This window comes from Xiphophorus maculatus, chromosome 3 (genome assembly GCF_002775205.1).
Source record: "Xiphophorus maculatus strain JP 163 A chromosome 3, X_maculatus-5.0-male, whole genome shotgun sequence".
NCBI classification, from domain to species: Eukaryota; Metazoa; Chordata; class Actinopteri; order Cyprinodontiformes; family Poeciliidae; genus Xiphophorus; species Xiphophorus maculatus.
In genome coordinates this window covers 6594924-6610334 of record NC_036445.1, presented here as the reverse complement: position 1 = coordinate 6610334, position 15411 = coordinate 6594924, and the positions used below count along the sequence as shown (strand labels likewise).

The following is a 15411-nucleotide window of genomic DNA, read 5'->3' as shown; positions in this document are numbered from 1 at the left end:
GGGAGTCTGCGAGGCGAGCCTGTTTCCACAGTATCTATGCAAATGAAGTGTGCGGTGTTTACGTGTGTGCGTGCATTTGTGTGTGTGAAACACTTGCTGTAGGTTAATCACAGAGTTTTGCGGTGCACTGACTCCATGAAATAGCTGACTTTGAGGTTCTTCTCTCCCGTAACTTCCTCTGTAGACCTCTCCCTCTTTCTTTTCCCAGTCTAAAATTATCACTTCATCTTTCTCAGGGAGAAAGAACTCTGCCAATCATAAAAAGAAATAATAAAATGCAAAGAAAGAAATTCTTCCTTTATAAATAATACATAATCCTTTTACAAATCTTGCTGCCGTGTCTCTCATTACCTCTGTTCAGTCGGCATCTCCTGTCCTGTTTTTCTCCCCTACTCTCATCCCTCTCTTTAAGTGCATTTCTCCTCATTTATTCTCACTGCTCTCCTCTCTTGCTGCCTTTGTGTCTAATCTCATTCTCACATCTGTCTTTTGTTTTTATTTTAACCCACAGTCTTTCCCTCTGCCTGATCTAATCCTTGATTTCTCCTGCCGTTATCATCCTTCCTCTTTTCTTCCTGTCATCTTTCCTCCTCATTGCCTTTATCTCTTATTGCATCGCTCATCGTGCATCTTCCTCATTAGAGCTGTCCTAAAGGTCTCCTTTCCTCCTTTTTTCTTCTCAGTCTCAGGAGAAGTGTTGCAAGCCATTCTCCTCTGTTCCTGGTTTCTTCTTCTTTTCTGATGCAGTTTTTCCTGCCCCTAAAATTGCTTCCTTTCAGCCTGCAATGTGCTTTCATTTTTCTTGCAATCTCTCTCATTCTGTCTCTTTTTGTGACTCAGTGGGAATCTTTTCCTGTCTCTCTTTCTGTTCTCTGCTAGTTCTATCTTGCGCACTTTCCTTCGATAAAGTGATTTGTTCTGCAGCTCAAGTCTGCGGGATAATCGTGTTGCTTTTCTAGCGGAAAAGAGGAGGTAAGGCCATGATGCGGGTAGGGGGATGTTGGATGGGCAAAGGACTATATGGGACAAAAGGACAAAGCATATGAATGGAGGAAATAGTTATTTTTTGCAATTTTGCTCTCCTTGTGATATAGATTCCTTTATTTGGCTTTTGTATAGCCCAGGATTTTCCTTGCAATTCACGTAGCTTAAATTTCTTCACTTTACTTATTTCAACCACAAACATTAATGTATTTCACTGGATTTTGAAAAGAAAGACCTTCACAAAATACAGCATGAATGCAAAATTACGTTGAGTCAATACTTTCTAGAACAACCTGTTGCAGCAATTATTTCTGTGCACATCTGGTGACAAGCATTTCTGCCCAATCTTCTATGTGCAGTCAGATCGGATGAAGGCCGATCTGACTCTCTTGAGAGACAATCTTCCCGTTACAGAAAATCAGGGTGCTTGTTTTCCACCACACATAGCTTTTGCATGCAAGAAAAAAGTTGACTTTTGGTCTCATCTAATCGGATAACGTTCAACCTCTCACTGCTCCAGAGTTTCCATGGGTGAATTATGTGATAATGATTCATACCGCAGTCCTGACTTTATGTTTTCCATAACTTCATCCCTAAGTTGCGTAGTAGGCTCCCTGGTTTTTATGGTCCTGTTTGTTCACCAGTGTTGATTGAAAAACCTCTAAAGCCTTCAAAGAACAGCTGAATTTATACTGAGAATAAATTACATACAGGGAACCTGTATGGATTAGGTCAGGGGTCTCGAATCCCCCGGTCAATTAGTACTAACCACCACGGAAAGAACTTACAATATTTCTGTTTTATTTAATATTTGAATCTGAGCAAAGTTTACTTTGGAAAATAACCAGTTTTTCTCTGTTGCATTTGTCTATCGCTCACTCGGGCCTGACTCCTGTGTCTCCACATGATTCGTAGCCACTAAAAACATCCCAACAAGCTAGCAAAATGAGTAAAAACAAATGTCTCTGGAAATTTTCTTTGCAAAGGGAAAACGGTTGAGTGAAGAGACAAAAGAAGAGTCTACAACTTCCAAGAAAAAGAATGCTACATTTAACCGACAATACCTGGAGACCTACTTAAAATATGAAGTTATCGCGACAGGTGATTTCAAGGCACCAAGCCTGCTCTGCATAATATGTGGTAACCGGCTTTCTAATGAGGCAATGAAGCCTTCTAAACTGCCCTAGATGGGACAGTCTAGTTACAGAGAAACAGGCACAGGGATTCCACTGATTCAGCACTGTGGTGAGTTGTAAACATGCCCTTTATGTTTGTTCTTGTTGTATATCTTATTTTAAAGCCATGCTTAAATGCTGCCATAGTGATCAGAGAACAGAGCTATTACTCATGTTATGTTGTTGGCGTGATGTTATGGGAACACTGCTAATAAAGTTGCGAGTACACATTGGATTTATTACGGTATTTTAAAAATACCCCAGTTTTTATGCCAGTATTGTCATTTTATTTTAGTTTGTTTATCCGCCACACCTTGAAAGCCAGTATGTGAAAATCTTGCCTGATATTAAACCAGTCCATGTTTCAACAATAGTCCGGAACCATTAAGTTAGGTGACGTCTAGAGGCGATTGGTTGAAAGGTTTTCATCCAGGTGGTATCAGAGTATTGGTGGCTGAACTCAAATGCAATATTTTGTTTTGTGAAATCACATGAAATCCCCAAAACATCCATGAAAGTTTGTTGTTAAAACTGAAAACAGCACTATACTCCACTATATTTTTAAATGTAAATTTTCTCACAATCACATTAAGATTTCACTCTCCTCTGTCATGAATTGTCTTATTCTCATCACATATACCCTTAATGTCTAGCATCTTGACACTTCATTTCCACATATCTCTCAGTTTGACCTTCATATCTTTATGTCTTATCTGCCCTTTGGCATATTGCAATCGCCTTGCTTCTCTCTTGTCCCAACCCTCTCTTCCATTGGCTGCTGGGTTTCCTTTTTGTCCCCTTCTTTTCCTTTCTGGACCGAGCTGGTTAGCCTTGCCTACTTTGCAGCATTTTATGGTCGACGTCTGTCACAGCCCCAACAATCCTGCGACAAAAGCCGCCACACAATACCCTCTACACCAGAACAGCAGCTTAAAGGAAATTTACAGGGCTATTACACATCTGCGACGACACAGGAGATTCACAACGGCCAGAAGAGCTGAACGTTTTCTCTATTTAAAAGAGAAAAAAATAAACCAGAGGCCAGTAAAACATAATTGGAAGATGTCTGTGAGACAATACTGTGAATACTGTTTAAAACCAAATATCTATTAAATGTGTGTGAACAGCATGATTTCGAAGCCCAAATGAAAATGCTCTACCGGCATTAATTACATAACCAAGATGACTGCCAAGACACAATCCCCTTTTTATTCTTGTACTCCAACATTCATTGTCAAAATCCCTCAACATTGGCATAAACAAAAAAACAAGGAGTTGAATTAAAACTTCAGCAAAATGCTACTCTAGTTTCCCATTGAGCAGCAGTAATAAAACCAAAACATCCCTGTGGATTAAAAAGATGCATTAATAGAAATTTCCCTCCACCTCTGACTTTTCCATAGCCTGTGTTCAATCAATTTATGACTCTGCTTCATCTCTTGGCCCCATGCAACTCTCTCTGAGGCCCTGTGCCTTGTTTTATCTCTGTACCAATCCCCTCCATCTCTGTCTTTATTCCATACACACACTGAATCCACTGTTCTCCATCTCTGTCTCACTTTTTTCTTTTTCTGCCTTCAGCCACTCCCTCCCTTCCCATCTTGCATAACACTATCTGACCAAAACTTTCGTTCTTTGTGTCAATTAGTTTCTCTGTTGATACATATTGGACTGTTAAGATTTACCTTTCCACATCACTCTTTATTTAAGCACCTTTTCTTTTGGTTTGTCTTGAGAGTCAAACTTTTTTTGATTAGATTTCTCTGATATAAGCTGATAAAAAAGACTTAAACCACTGTTTTATCTCTATCTCTGCCTCTTAATTATTTTTGATTGAATTTACATTTAGATCCTTTGGTCCAGCCACTGTATCATTAAATCTTTCTGGTAGGTCCTACTTTTATATCAACTCCTCCCAGTTCTTAATATTCATTACTAATTCTGGTTTAATTAAATCCTTTCAAACAATTCAAAAACTGCCTTTTTGTGATTCCACAATCAGACATTTCATGTGCTTAGCACTGTTCCTAGTCTAATTTACTATCATGTTGCAAAAATCACTCTCATATTCACAACAGAGTTCCATTTAAAGATAAAAGAAACACTCCATTGCTGCATTTAAACTTACATCTGTAAGGAGTTTCCTTTAAATGAACAGAAATTGCCCTCACAAAAAAGTGGCTTATCTTGTCAGTGGTAGCACGTTTGTGTGCATTCCCCCAATTCATAGATATTTGTTTGGTAGTTTGTTATTTTGTTACTTATTTCAGTTGGACATTAGGTCTGAAATAAAAGTCTGAAATCTATCTATTAGTTGCCTGCTAAAGCAGTGATTTGGAGAAGAGGGTTGAGAAAAATATTCTGTATTTTCCCAAGTGTGCTGGTCTAAGCAGAAATGATTACATACTGTAGGTCTGATGTGATACATTAGTGTATTGAGATTAAGAATGCGGAATTCACTGTCTTCAGCATAATCAAACAGGATACCTAATTATGTTTAAGGAATTTCTAACCATCTGGAAATCAAATTTCAATACTCCATTAGTGCCCCCAAGTGGTCAGGTAAGTACTAGTAAAATTAATCGGAAAGGAAGTTAGGTGTTTGGTTTCACTTTCACGTTCAAGCATCTGGCATGCCGAAGTAACTTGGTGCTCACCAGTGAACACAACACAGCGTAATGTGGAACGTGAAATTGTATTTTTTTTTTTTTTTTTGGATGAAATGTACATGGCAGCCTGGTTTATCTGGTTATCAATTTGTTTATGCTACAGTATTGAATGCACATTAAGGCAACGCTATTGTGTTTTTTCCCATGTCATCATTTCTTCATATGCCATTGAAATAATAAAAAAGAACTATCTAACACTGGGATGTGGGTGTACTGGATAATCTTCCAATATTGCATTCCAGACTTGTTTCAGCATTACACAGATAAAAAAAAAAATCCATGATGACAGCACAACGTACAACAAGGCAAGGTCACTATGGGTGTCTGTCGATTCCTTTCTGTATGGTCACCATATGACACAAAGCCCTTGTGCTGATTTTCTTGACAGTGTTGAAGCAAACAGAAAACCCTCAAAAAGCTCTGAGATAAGGCAGTCTCTTCCTTGAAACGGTTTGCACCTTGAGTGACTTATAAAGTATGACTCTATGTGTTTGTTACGTGTGTGTGTATTTACATGTATAATATCAACACCAAATAAATCAACACTTGTAACTGATGACAGCTATCAAAAAGCAGGAATATTTTAAATTTCAGCCGAGGTGATTTTGAATCATTGTAGTTTGATGTCGAACCTTTTAAAAAAAAAAAAAATTATTATTTTAAGTAAAAGGTTTATTCATTAGATTTATTAGATAACTGATGGCTGATGGATTGCTCAACATTATTTTTATTGTAGCAAAGTATTAACTTTTTTTACTTCAAGGAGGGGTGACACATAATCTGGTTCATATTGTTTAAGTGAAGAATAAAGTTCTTAAATATCAAGACAAATGTGCAAAATGATTAAATCAAGGCCCCTAAAATGTGGACTTGGCTTCACAAGCCTGAACTGAATGCAGCACATCTCATTCAATTTACAACTGTAAATGCGTTGCATGAACTTACGAGTGATGCAGAGTAAGAGCAGGACCAGGACGAGGCTGTGCAGAGTCAGCGAGAAAGATCCAGGGAAGAGGCAGCAGAGGCCAGAACTCCGGACAGGCCTCATTGTGTATTCAGGTCGAAGATGTGTGTTATGTGTGTGTCTGAGCCTGCAAGTGTGAGTGGCTGTGCAGATTTGATCAATGACTCTTCTGTAACCCTGCCTGAACTGCTACAGAGACACGGCTCTGAACACACACTCACTCATGCAGTAATGCACTTGGATTTGTTCTCCACTGCAATGCTGCAGACACGTGCGAGGCAGCTCGGCTTTTACTTCAGTGCTGTTAGAGACAAGTTGTTTGGGAACGACACTTAAATAAAAGAACTCTTAAAGAAAGAACCCTCTATCAGAGCACAAGCAATGAAACTTGTTTTTGTAGCAAGGACACACAGGACGAGCTTGCAGTCAGAGGCTTATGTGGGTAACACAGCAGTTTCTAAGAGCTCTGGGTAACCAGAGTTAGTATCTTAAATTCTACATCAAAAACCATCAAGAGACAGAGTTAACATGGCAGTTTCTCAGCAGACTATAGCAACTTGTGCTAGTCTATAAGAAAAAATCATTTAGACAGCTGGAAATGTCTGAAAATGCACATTTCCGATGTGAGAAAGCAATCCAAAAATAGAAAGTTTTTTTTTTTTCTTGTGCTAGATCTTCAAATGGTAGTACAGGGCAATACTGCTCTCTTTCCCAACAGATGCACTTATGCAACTGACTGAATGAACAACAACCTAATTAACAACGCTGTACCACAGTTTCACACTTTGAGAAACAGATATTCTGAAGAAAAGGGGCTCTAATGATCAGCCAACCCTTAACCACACCAGCAAATGGTCTGCATGTCAACATAGAACCACACTACTCTGTACCTGAAAGCATCAAAATCCATGTAATTTAGTTAGATATAGCCCAAAACTGTCTTCCAAAGCAAGTCCAACTTATCTCCGAGGCTGGAAGCAATATGCTACACCACTGAATCTTCAAGCCAATCTCTCAAATACACTGTATTCAAATGGATCAAAAAGGAACGTTTCTGTGCTTCTCGCCCAGCAAATCAAGTATCAGAAGTCAATGTTCTTCTGAGCAATATACCGAAAGCCAATCAGCGCTCTGGAGAGACTGACTCGCTCACTAAAACTCATCTAGAGATATCTAAAGTTAAATAAAACTCCTCAAGTCGAGTGATGCACTTTAAAGACTGAGAGTGAAAGTACTTGGTCTGTGTGGAATGGCCAACTCACAAACGCTTCAGCAAGCTCCCTTGGTTTCAGATATTTCTGTTTGCCATTTGTCCATAACATTATTCACGTGGATGCTGGGGTCTCATCAATACACTTCCTTGTACACACTGCAGCATGAATGGAGAGTGATTTATCATGGTAATTTACACTTCTCAGAATAATCATAGGTTATCAGCCTGCATGATCGTGCGGCATCGACCTTTCTAACACTTCCTATGCAGCCTGCTCCACTGGCTGCAACAGAACCGCTTGCTGGAATCCAGACACACACTAACTTACAGGCGCTGATCTGAAACCTGCTGCGTTTAAGGTCGTGGCAGAGCGCCGCTGATTATCAGAACCTGATGTGATCTTTTGGTGGGGCGTGCAGCTCTGTGACGTGTGTGTGTGAGTGTATCCATAAGCGAGTAAAACAAAGCGTGACGAGCAGCACCGCACACCTCGCTGAGCACTATCTGGTGGAATAAAGTGTGGGTGTCATTTTAATATCACTACACACACATGCCTCGCCCTTTTTCTGTGTCCCGCTGTAAACACGATGAGCTCTGACGGCGATGGCCCTGACACCTCGGGCAAAGCAGAAAGTGGCTCATCAGAAGTCTTCTCCACAGCGCTTACTTCATCGGTCAACTGGCTGTCGCAGGGAAAATTGCTCTCAGTTGGTGTGCAACCAGCAGCTTGTGTACAGCCAGTCTGAGGCCTGGTGCAGCACAGATGGAAACTAAATGCACGTGCTCAGACTGATCCCTAAATTTGTCTTTAGTTTATCGGTCCTTGCGTCCTCTCTTAGTCCTGCTCCTTCAGTCTGCCTTCTCGCAGCAGCTTGTTAGTTCCCAAAAGTGAGTCCTTGTTTTGTTTCTCTTCATTCCCCGTAATCTACAAAGCCTGTTAAATCCCAAAGTGCGAACGCCGACGATCACATCCATCTGTCCCTTTACTGTCCTCTGCTTGTTTATATAAGCTTGGCTTCCCTCCCCCTGCTTAGAAAATGTGCTTTTATCAGGGTTGGATCAGTGTCTGCATATTTTAAAATTCAAGTTTGTGAAGGTTCGAGATGTGCATCTGGGGATGGTGTCGTTGACAATGGGGGTCTTTCAGGTCGAAAAACAGTGGCGGAGTGTGTCTGCACGTGAATGTGCTTGACTGTCCAGTGTTGGCTAAAGCAGGGTGTACATTTGTTTGAATGTTTGCCTCTTTCACTGTCTGCTGCCCATTAATGTACCCATGCAGAGTCACAGAAAAACCTCATAGTGCCTCTTTATGTTCAATGAACAGTTTTACGGGTTTTACAGAGCCATGGGAACATCCATGGCTCTGTACGTTTGCATGTTTCGTGTCCAAAACAGAAAAAAAAAAAAAAACATGGGCTCAGATTGTCTTCCAAAAGTAGTAATACCCATGAAAACTGCCTTACATTATGCCATAGCACAAATTCAAGATTATATGAATAAAGTAGACTTCTATAACGTAATACTGTTTTACAAAAAATCCCAACTAAATGTATTCAGGGTTTTTTTTTTGCCATGCAACAAAATGTGAAAAGTTTAAGGTGTATTAGCATCTTTGCATGGCACAGTAATTATGTTTAGTAATTTTGTTCGATTTGTTATGCTGATGTAAACATGCCCCATAGAAAGGGATCTGCCCTGAACTTTTATTGTTAGAACCCAGAATTTATTAGGAGTCTAATCAGTCTGTCAGCACATTTTGAACTAACACATCAAGCATAATGCAATTCCTTTGTTCAAGCTGATGCCCACATGTACTATCATTACTTCTATTGACCATAAAACTGGCAATACAAAGCCAATAGCGGGTGCTAACTACACCAGGCTCTTCGTCTTTGACTTTCATTATCCTGTAAACCGAGAACAGCAACACGGTTTTGCTTTTATATTAGCACCTCTGCTTGTCCTTAATCAGTTGATCATAAACTATGTGTTCTAATTTGCTGCAGGCTTTATATACAAACATTGCCTCCAGTTCAATTGGAAACACCCTGTTCCCTGTTATCAAGTCAAATAAAGTCAAATTCATTTATCAACAGCTTTTAACAAAATAGGGTCATTGCAGAGTGCTTTATAAAGCGAGAACGAACATAATTACAGACAGAAAGAAAACACATTGCAAATCATTGCACGAGTATTTGCGCATTGGCATGTCTGCAAAGCTCCAGTGTGGGCAGCCCCCCTGATGGGTGTATTTGTTTTTTGTCGCAATGTGTGTGAAAGCAAAGTAAGATTCCTGATACCCCCCTTCCTCTCTTTACTTTCGGCCTTCCTTTCTCATCGAAATCAAATTTTTAATGGGCTTCATTGGTGCCACCGTGGAATAAGTGTTGCCAAAGCACTTAAGGGGCTTAAGTCAGCAGCGTGCTAAAAATATTAAGCACTCAAACAGCCTTACATGGATCCATGCCTGCTTAAGTATGCTGAGGAGGTCGTGCCGGCATTTAATACCAATGGTATTAAAGCACCCCGACAAGACGGTGGAACAGAAATATGAAGCCATACAATGTGTAGCACAACTGGGAGTAGACAGAGAGTTGGGCGTTGAGGCATGAGGAGACATGGTGAATGGATGCAACAAGGTGAAAGAACCGAATGCAACTGATGATTACGGAAATAAGGGGGAAGACAGAAGAAGTTGTGCGCAGAAACTGGGGAGAAATAAAAGAAAAAGAAGCTAGCAATGTGGCGGAGGAAAGATACGAGGGAATTGGGCCAAGGTGTGGGAGGTAAGGGTTGATGGGATAGCTGTGAACCAGCAGCAGAGGGCTAATGCAGAGATTCTATCGGGAGGCTTATCCAAGATTAAATTTCTCTTTGTCCTTAAGGCGCTTCTTGGGTTAGCGGAAGTGTTGAATTTATTTCTTATGTCTCCCTTGAGGTTGTTGCGGGCAAGTGGGTTGGGAGCATGCTTGAATGTGTGTATGTGTGATGTGTTAGTGAGTTTGTCAGGAAGGGAGGGTAGATGTGAATCCTCAGGGTTTATTAGCTGGTAAAGTGAGAAAAGAGGGCATGCGTTTGTGAGAAGTAATAATACATCAAATGAACATCCCCCTGGGGGTGTTCCAGGATAAGTGAACATCTACAGGCAAGATGGGATTTTTGCAGACGTGTAAAAGCATAGAAATATAGCTTAATATCTGACTTTTGTTTCTTGGTTGATGAATACCGCGCCCAGCAAAAGTATTAACTTTTTTCACTTTGTCACCCAACAACCATAAATTTGTTTTATTTTTGGAAAGAATTTGACAAAACTTTCGTCCAGATGTGCAAAGTGGGTAGAGGCATAGTCCAACGCACCTGCTGTTGTAACTGCAATGCTTGGCACTATGAACAAATACTCCCTTATTAACAAGCTCCACATGCTCCATATGAACAAATATTTAGATACAAATATCAAGACCTAAATCTATTGATATGAAACTTATGTTTGGTTTGCTTGTTGGTTAAGTTGTCCAACAAAACTACTCATATAGCAGGACTATATTAGTAACCCCCAAAACAGACAATATTCTCAAGGTGGATACTTTTGATATTTTCTCCACTGTTCGTTCTGCGAAAGCAGAAGCAAAGATTAATCAATTCAAAAATGTGATTGAATCTGGTTACTTTGAGAAACATAATAATTAAAAAAAACATGCGTCTTTATGTAGTTGGTGTATTGAAGAAGCCAAAAAGTACACTTTTTGGAGGACAGTTTTGTTTGAGACTATGACTGTAGTGACATGCAGTCATAACCATAAAGGTGCCTAAAAATAATACTATGAAGAATTCGTAAATACATTTTCTGTTCCTTTTATCAAAACAAAACTAAATATCACAAAATGTCCTGGTTAAATTCCACATCTTCCATCCCTACAGCTTAGACAACAATATTACTTGGTTAGGTGTGTGAAAAGATATCTTTCACCACAGAATGCCAGAAAAGGGGTTTACAAATATGTGTTCACATTGATTCAACTTTTATTTAATTTCAAGATGCGGTTTAAACACTTTTTGCAAAACACAACAGAGACAGGGAAGCTTGTTCTCTGTGATTTTTACAACCCTATTATGACCAGAGTCATATATGGGCCATCTGGATTTATTATGATTTTATGGCTGTGGAACTGTAAAAAAAAAAAGAAAAAGATAAAATAAAAGTGCAGTAAGTGGAAAAGATGAAATTGTCTTTTCTAAGACAATTTCATCTTTTAGGATCTGGCAGTTATTCAGCACAAATTTAAATGGCAAAACCAAAAAAAGAAAAAAACAAAAAAAACATGTCAAAACCTTTCTGCTCCTTTATGATAACAACAAGAAGCTGAGGTTTAAGACCTTGAAAATTAAAAGTAGGATGTGAGGAGATCTCACAATATTGAAATGTGATAATACTTCCTGATTAAAGCAAGACTGTCTTGCTAAGACAACACGACACTTTTTTTTTTTTTTTTTTGTGGCAGCAGTTTGGACAACTTGGTAAAACAGTAAAATAAAGCAGTGTTACCTAGACTAACAAGACCTTTACAAAATCTAACAATTTGTACACTCTGATGGCTATTATTGCATTACACTGTTGCAGCCAAATAACTGAAGTTGGCAGATCAGAATTTAGAATTTTTTTTAAACAATAAAACATGTTTTCTTTGGCTTGTACACACAATAGACTCTGGATTTCATTAGTACATCATTCATTTTAAATCTAAATGCTGAGACAAATCAAACCCAAACTGAAATGTTCTCTACTGGTAAGATTTTGTAAAACCCAGTTTATGATTGGGAAAGCCTTTACTCTTTTTTGCTAAGTTCTGTGGAACTTGTGTACCATCTTGTCTTATGAGCTGAATTTACTGTTACACCACTAATTTAAATAAATGCTTTATTGTTGATCAGTTCTTTAAAGTCTAACTTCAGCGTGGAGAACCACTAAAAGTTGGGATTAACGGCTAGTCAAACCGGAGATGTGACTCAAACAAATGATATTTTCTGCAGTTCCACAACTCTGTCTCCATTAGATTATTTGAGTTTAAATATGGTAGCAGTCTGCTATGGAACAGGGCCCACCTTGATTGCTCGTGAGCGCTGAAAACTAATTTGTTTCTCCAAACAGCAGTTGCATTGCTTTTTGCTGCTGCTAAAGTACTTACTGAACACAACAAATCTATATTACATATTAAATGAAAAAAAATCTACCTATTCCTCTTACTTGATCAGAATGAATATATGGTTTTTACTAGTTTCTTTGAAGATTTTGCAACTGTTCTCCCAACTTTTCCCTGCTCTTCTCCCACACTCATTTGATTGTCTTCAAGTTTATGTTGCAGACTTGAGTTTAATAGCAAGCCTAGAGCAATGCACAAGGTAATCCAAATCAGTTATGAACACACTAATTAGAAAAGCCACAGTTCCACGATCTATGGGCGCCATCAGGGACTGCATTTTCCAAAGGTACAACTCGAGCTAACCTCTTGCTCCTGGGCAAAGGGATCAATACATCCCCATCATTTAGGTGGCTTTCGAGTGACACCTCCCTTCTTACTTCACACAATTCAGGATTACACAGTTTTGATTTCCTTTATTTTCACAGCTTGTTGACAGCGAAGGACTCTGGCAAATGTCAATATTGCTCTCCACATGACAGGCTAATAAGAATACAAAACAGATATCAGGATTTAATTCAATGCCTCTGAAATCCCAAGGACGGATGAAAATGCATGTACAAAAGTGTGACATTGGAAATTATGTCTTACCTTTTCTGTGAGTTTTGTGAATACATATATCTGCACATACAAACTTAAATCTCTCTATATTATTTTAAGACTGAAATATGATTTTGGTAAACAGAATAGGAACCTATCCAAAGGTTTTATAGGGCTAGGGGGAAAAAAGCACGAACGTCTCAGAATTCCTTTTAGTTGTTTTATCCTCTATACATTTACTATGCATGTCCTATGCAGTAAAAGGATCCAACTTTTACTTATTCTTCTCCAGCCAGGCACAAAATTGAGCAAGCATTTTAGCTAAGACATACCAGTCAGCAGTAAGTGAAGATGAAGAATGATATTGACGACTGGTACTAGTTTACATGACAGTGCTAGCTAAAGCTTAGTGCTGTAGAATGAAATGTTTTTCTTTAGTCTAATTTTACACTCTGATGGCTATGTAGAGATAGAAGTGGAGAGACAATCCACTTCTATCTGTTCATAACAGAATAATAATTTAGAAAATATTCCTCTAAATGAAATCAAATCCAAAAGATTTCAGTGAAAATGTCCATGAGGGTGGATAATTATATGGCAAAAATATCCAAAAACGTCTTGTGCTTAAAGTATTTCGGAGATTAGTGTTTTTTAGAATGTAACGTGATTTTAATTATCAAATGTGAATACATAAAAAAATATGTAGAAATACTCAAACTCAACATGTCAATGTTATCAAGAAAGACAGACAAACTGCTATGATGTGATTCTTGTATAAAAAAGTTAATGTTTTATATCCCAAAAAATTCCACTGCAAATGTGAAAATTTCTTGATTCGAAGATGCATCTCAATATAATAATCAGGGATTCTTGGTCGATGCAAGGAAAACAAAAATATCAAGGGCTGGTTAAGGTTAAAAAAATAATAATAAAAAAATGTAGTACGCCCTTATTTGTTTTATCAAGTGCAAAAATAAAGCTGCACTGTCCATTCTGGAAGCTACAGCCAAAAGTTGTTAAAAAATAAAGAAATAAAGATAAAAATGCAACAGCAAGAAATAAGTGTAACTATTATGGTAATTTTACATAAACTAACGTCCGGTTTACTTTGCCCTTTTGTCAGTGAAGGAAAACAGATTTCCACAAAAAGTGATAAAAAAAAAAATAAACTAGCATTTTATGAAAGCAGACATTTTGGGGAAAAAAAGTAGGAACTTAGGAAATAAGGCACATACAGTTTGTAAAGTCTACCTAGCAAAAAATTAACAATATGAAAAAATACTACAGTGTTTAGCTCAGATTAGTGTCAAAGGCCACTAGTACCACACTTAGACAGTATTCAACAATGTGGAAATAAGAACCAAACCTAGTGAGTTTTTTTAATGCACTGATTTTTACTGAAAAGCAGTAACTTAGTAAATCACACAACGTCTGTCGAGTCTGTCGGACTTAAATCAAATAGCACTCACATCAGCATCCGGTTTACTATCTGGGTTTGACGACTTAAACTCTGAGAAATACTCCATGTCGGAATATTTCAATGAGAACTGAGGTTTTCTTTTGACTGAAAGAGAAGAGAATCAATAAAACAGATACATGTTTCAAAATGTAAGAATGTAGGGATTGTTCTACTGTGGAAAACAACAAGACCTTGGAGCCATGGTGTTAGTTCTCATCAAAAATTTCTGATACATGCTCCAAAGTGACACTGCAGCCCATGAAAAGGCCTCAACTGAACAGAGTTGGTAAAGTGGTTTACAAAAAAGTGACTTCAGTTTTTCTCTTTAAGCAGAGTGCCATTATTTTCTTAAAATGCTTTGGGTAGTACAAATTATATATTTTATCTTTATGCAACCTTAAACTCTGCAACGCAACAATAGATGCATTCCTTGGTTTTACATCAAGTTCTACCATAATTTCTTGACTGTTGAGCATTCCGCTTTATGAAAATACTGTAGGGGAAAAAAGGTCATAAACACATAAAACGTCTTGTACTTTTTTATGTGCTTATGTCGCTTACAAAAAACTAACCAATTCCGAAAAAGTAATTTACTTTTCTTTATTTGCCAGCTAGCGCTTTTTCCATGAGATAAATGTGACTGTGTGGTGAAGCTAACTAAAATTGAAACAACTAACTTTTAGACTTAACCAATTAAATCACATTGAAAAAAAGAGAGAAATAATTAAGCAAATCTTATCACTTCACCTACTGGATGTCACAAACACAGGACCTGAACCCAGAAACTGGCAGGAGAGTTAACTACAAAAAGGTATTTTTGTTTTTCCATTTTATTATTTAGTGAAATTTTTAACAAATAGACTATATAAGCATATATGTATGTGTGCCACGTTGTGTGGATCAGAAGCACTGTTTTGGTGTGCCATGCATATCGCGGTTACATTAATTTTTGCGTACCCTCTGATTAAATCCTGCAGACTTCATCACCCTTCCTCAATCTCTCATTTGTATCAATCTCAATGCACTTTTACCATGCTCTTGAGCTTGTGTTTCCCTCTTCATTGTGCAGCAGTTCAGCCATTTGAAACCCATTGGTAAAAAAAAACATATTAGCTGCATCACAGTGTTCAAAGCGTTTGAAAGAAGCTTTTAGTTTGGAAATTACAGTGAATTAACAAAATAACTGGCTGGTCAGTGAGAAGCAGAGAGGAG

General features: G+C 38.2%; 1 protein-coding gene across 5 annotated transcripts in view; it reads right to left on the bottom strand.

The window, feature by feature from the left end:
• The window catches only part of cadm4 (cell adhesion molecule 4), a 222230-nt gene that overhangs the window by 55410 nt on the left and 151409 nt on the right, over positions 1 to 15411 (bottom strand). Inside the window, exon 1 of one of the 5 annotated variants that reach the window (XM_023330936.1) lies at positions 5774 to 7975. The exons of the other annotated variants lie outside the window; for them this stretch is intronic. Within the exon in view, the coding sequence (XP_023186704.1) occupies positions 5774 to 5876 (103 nt within the window). The 5' untranslated portion in view covers positions 5877 to 7975. Of the gene's footprint in view, positions 1 to 5773; positions 7976 to 15411 lie in introns of those variants that run through there. 5 annotated transcript variants of the gene reach the window in all.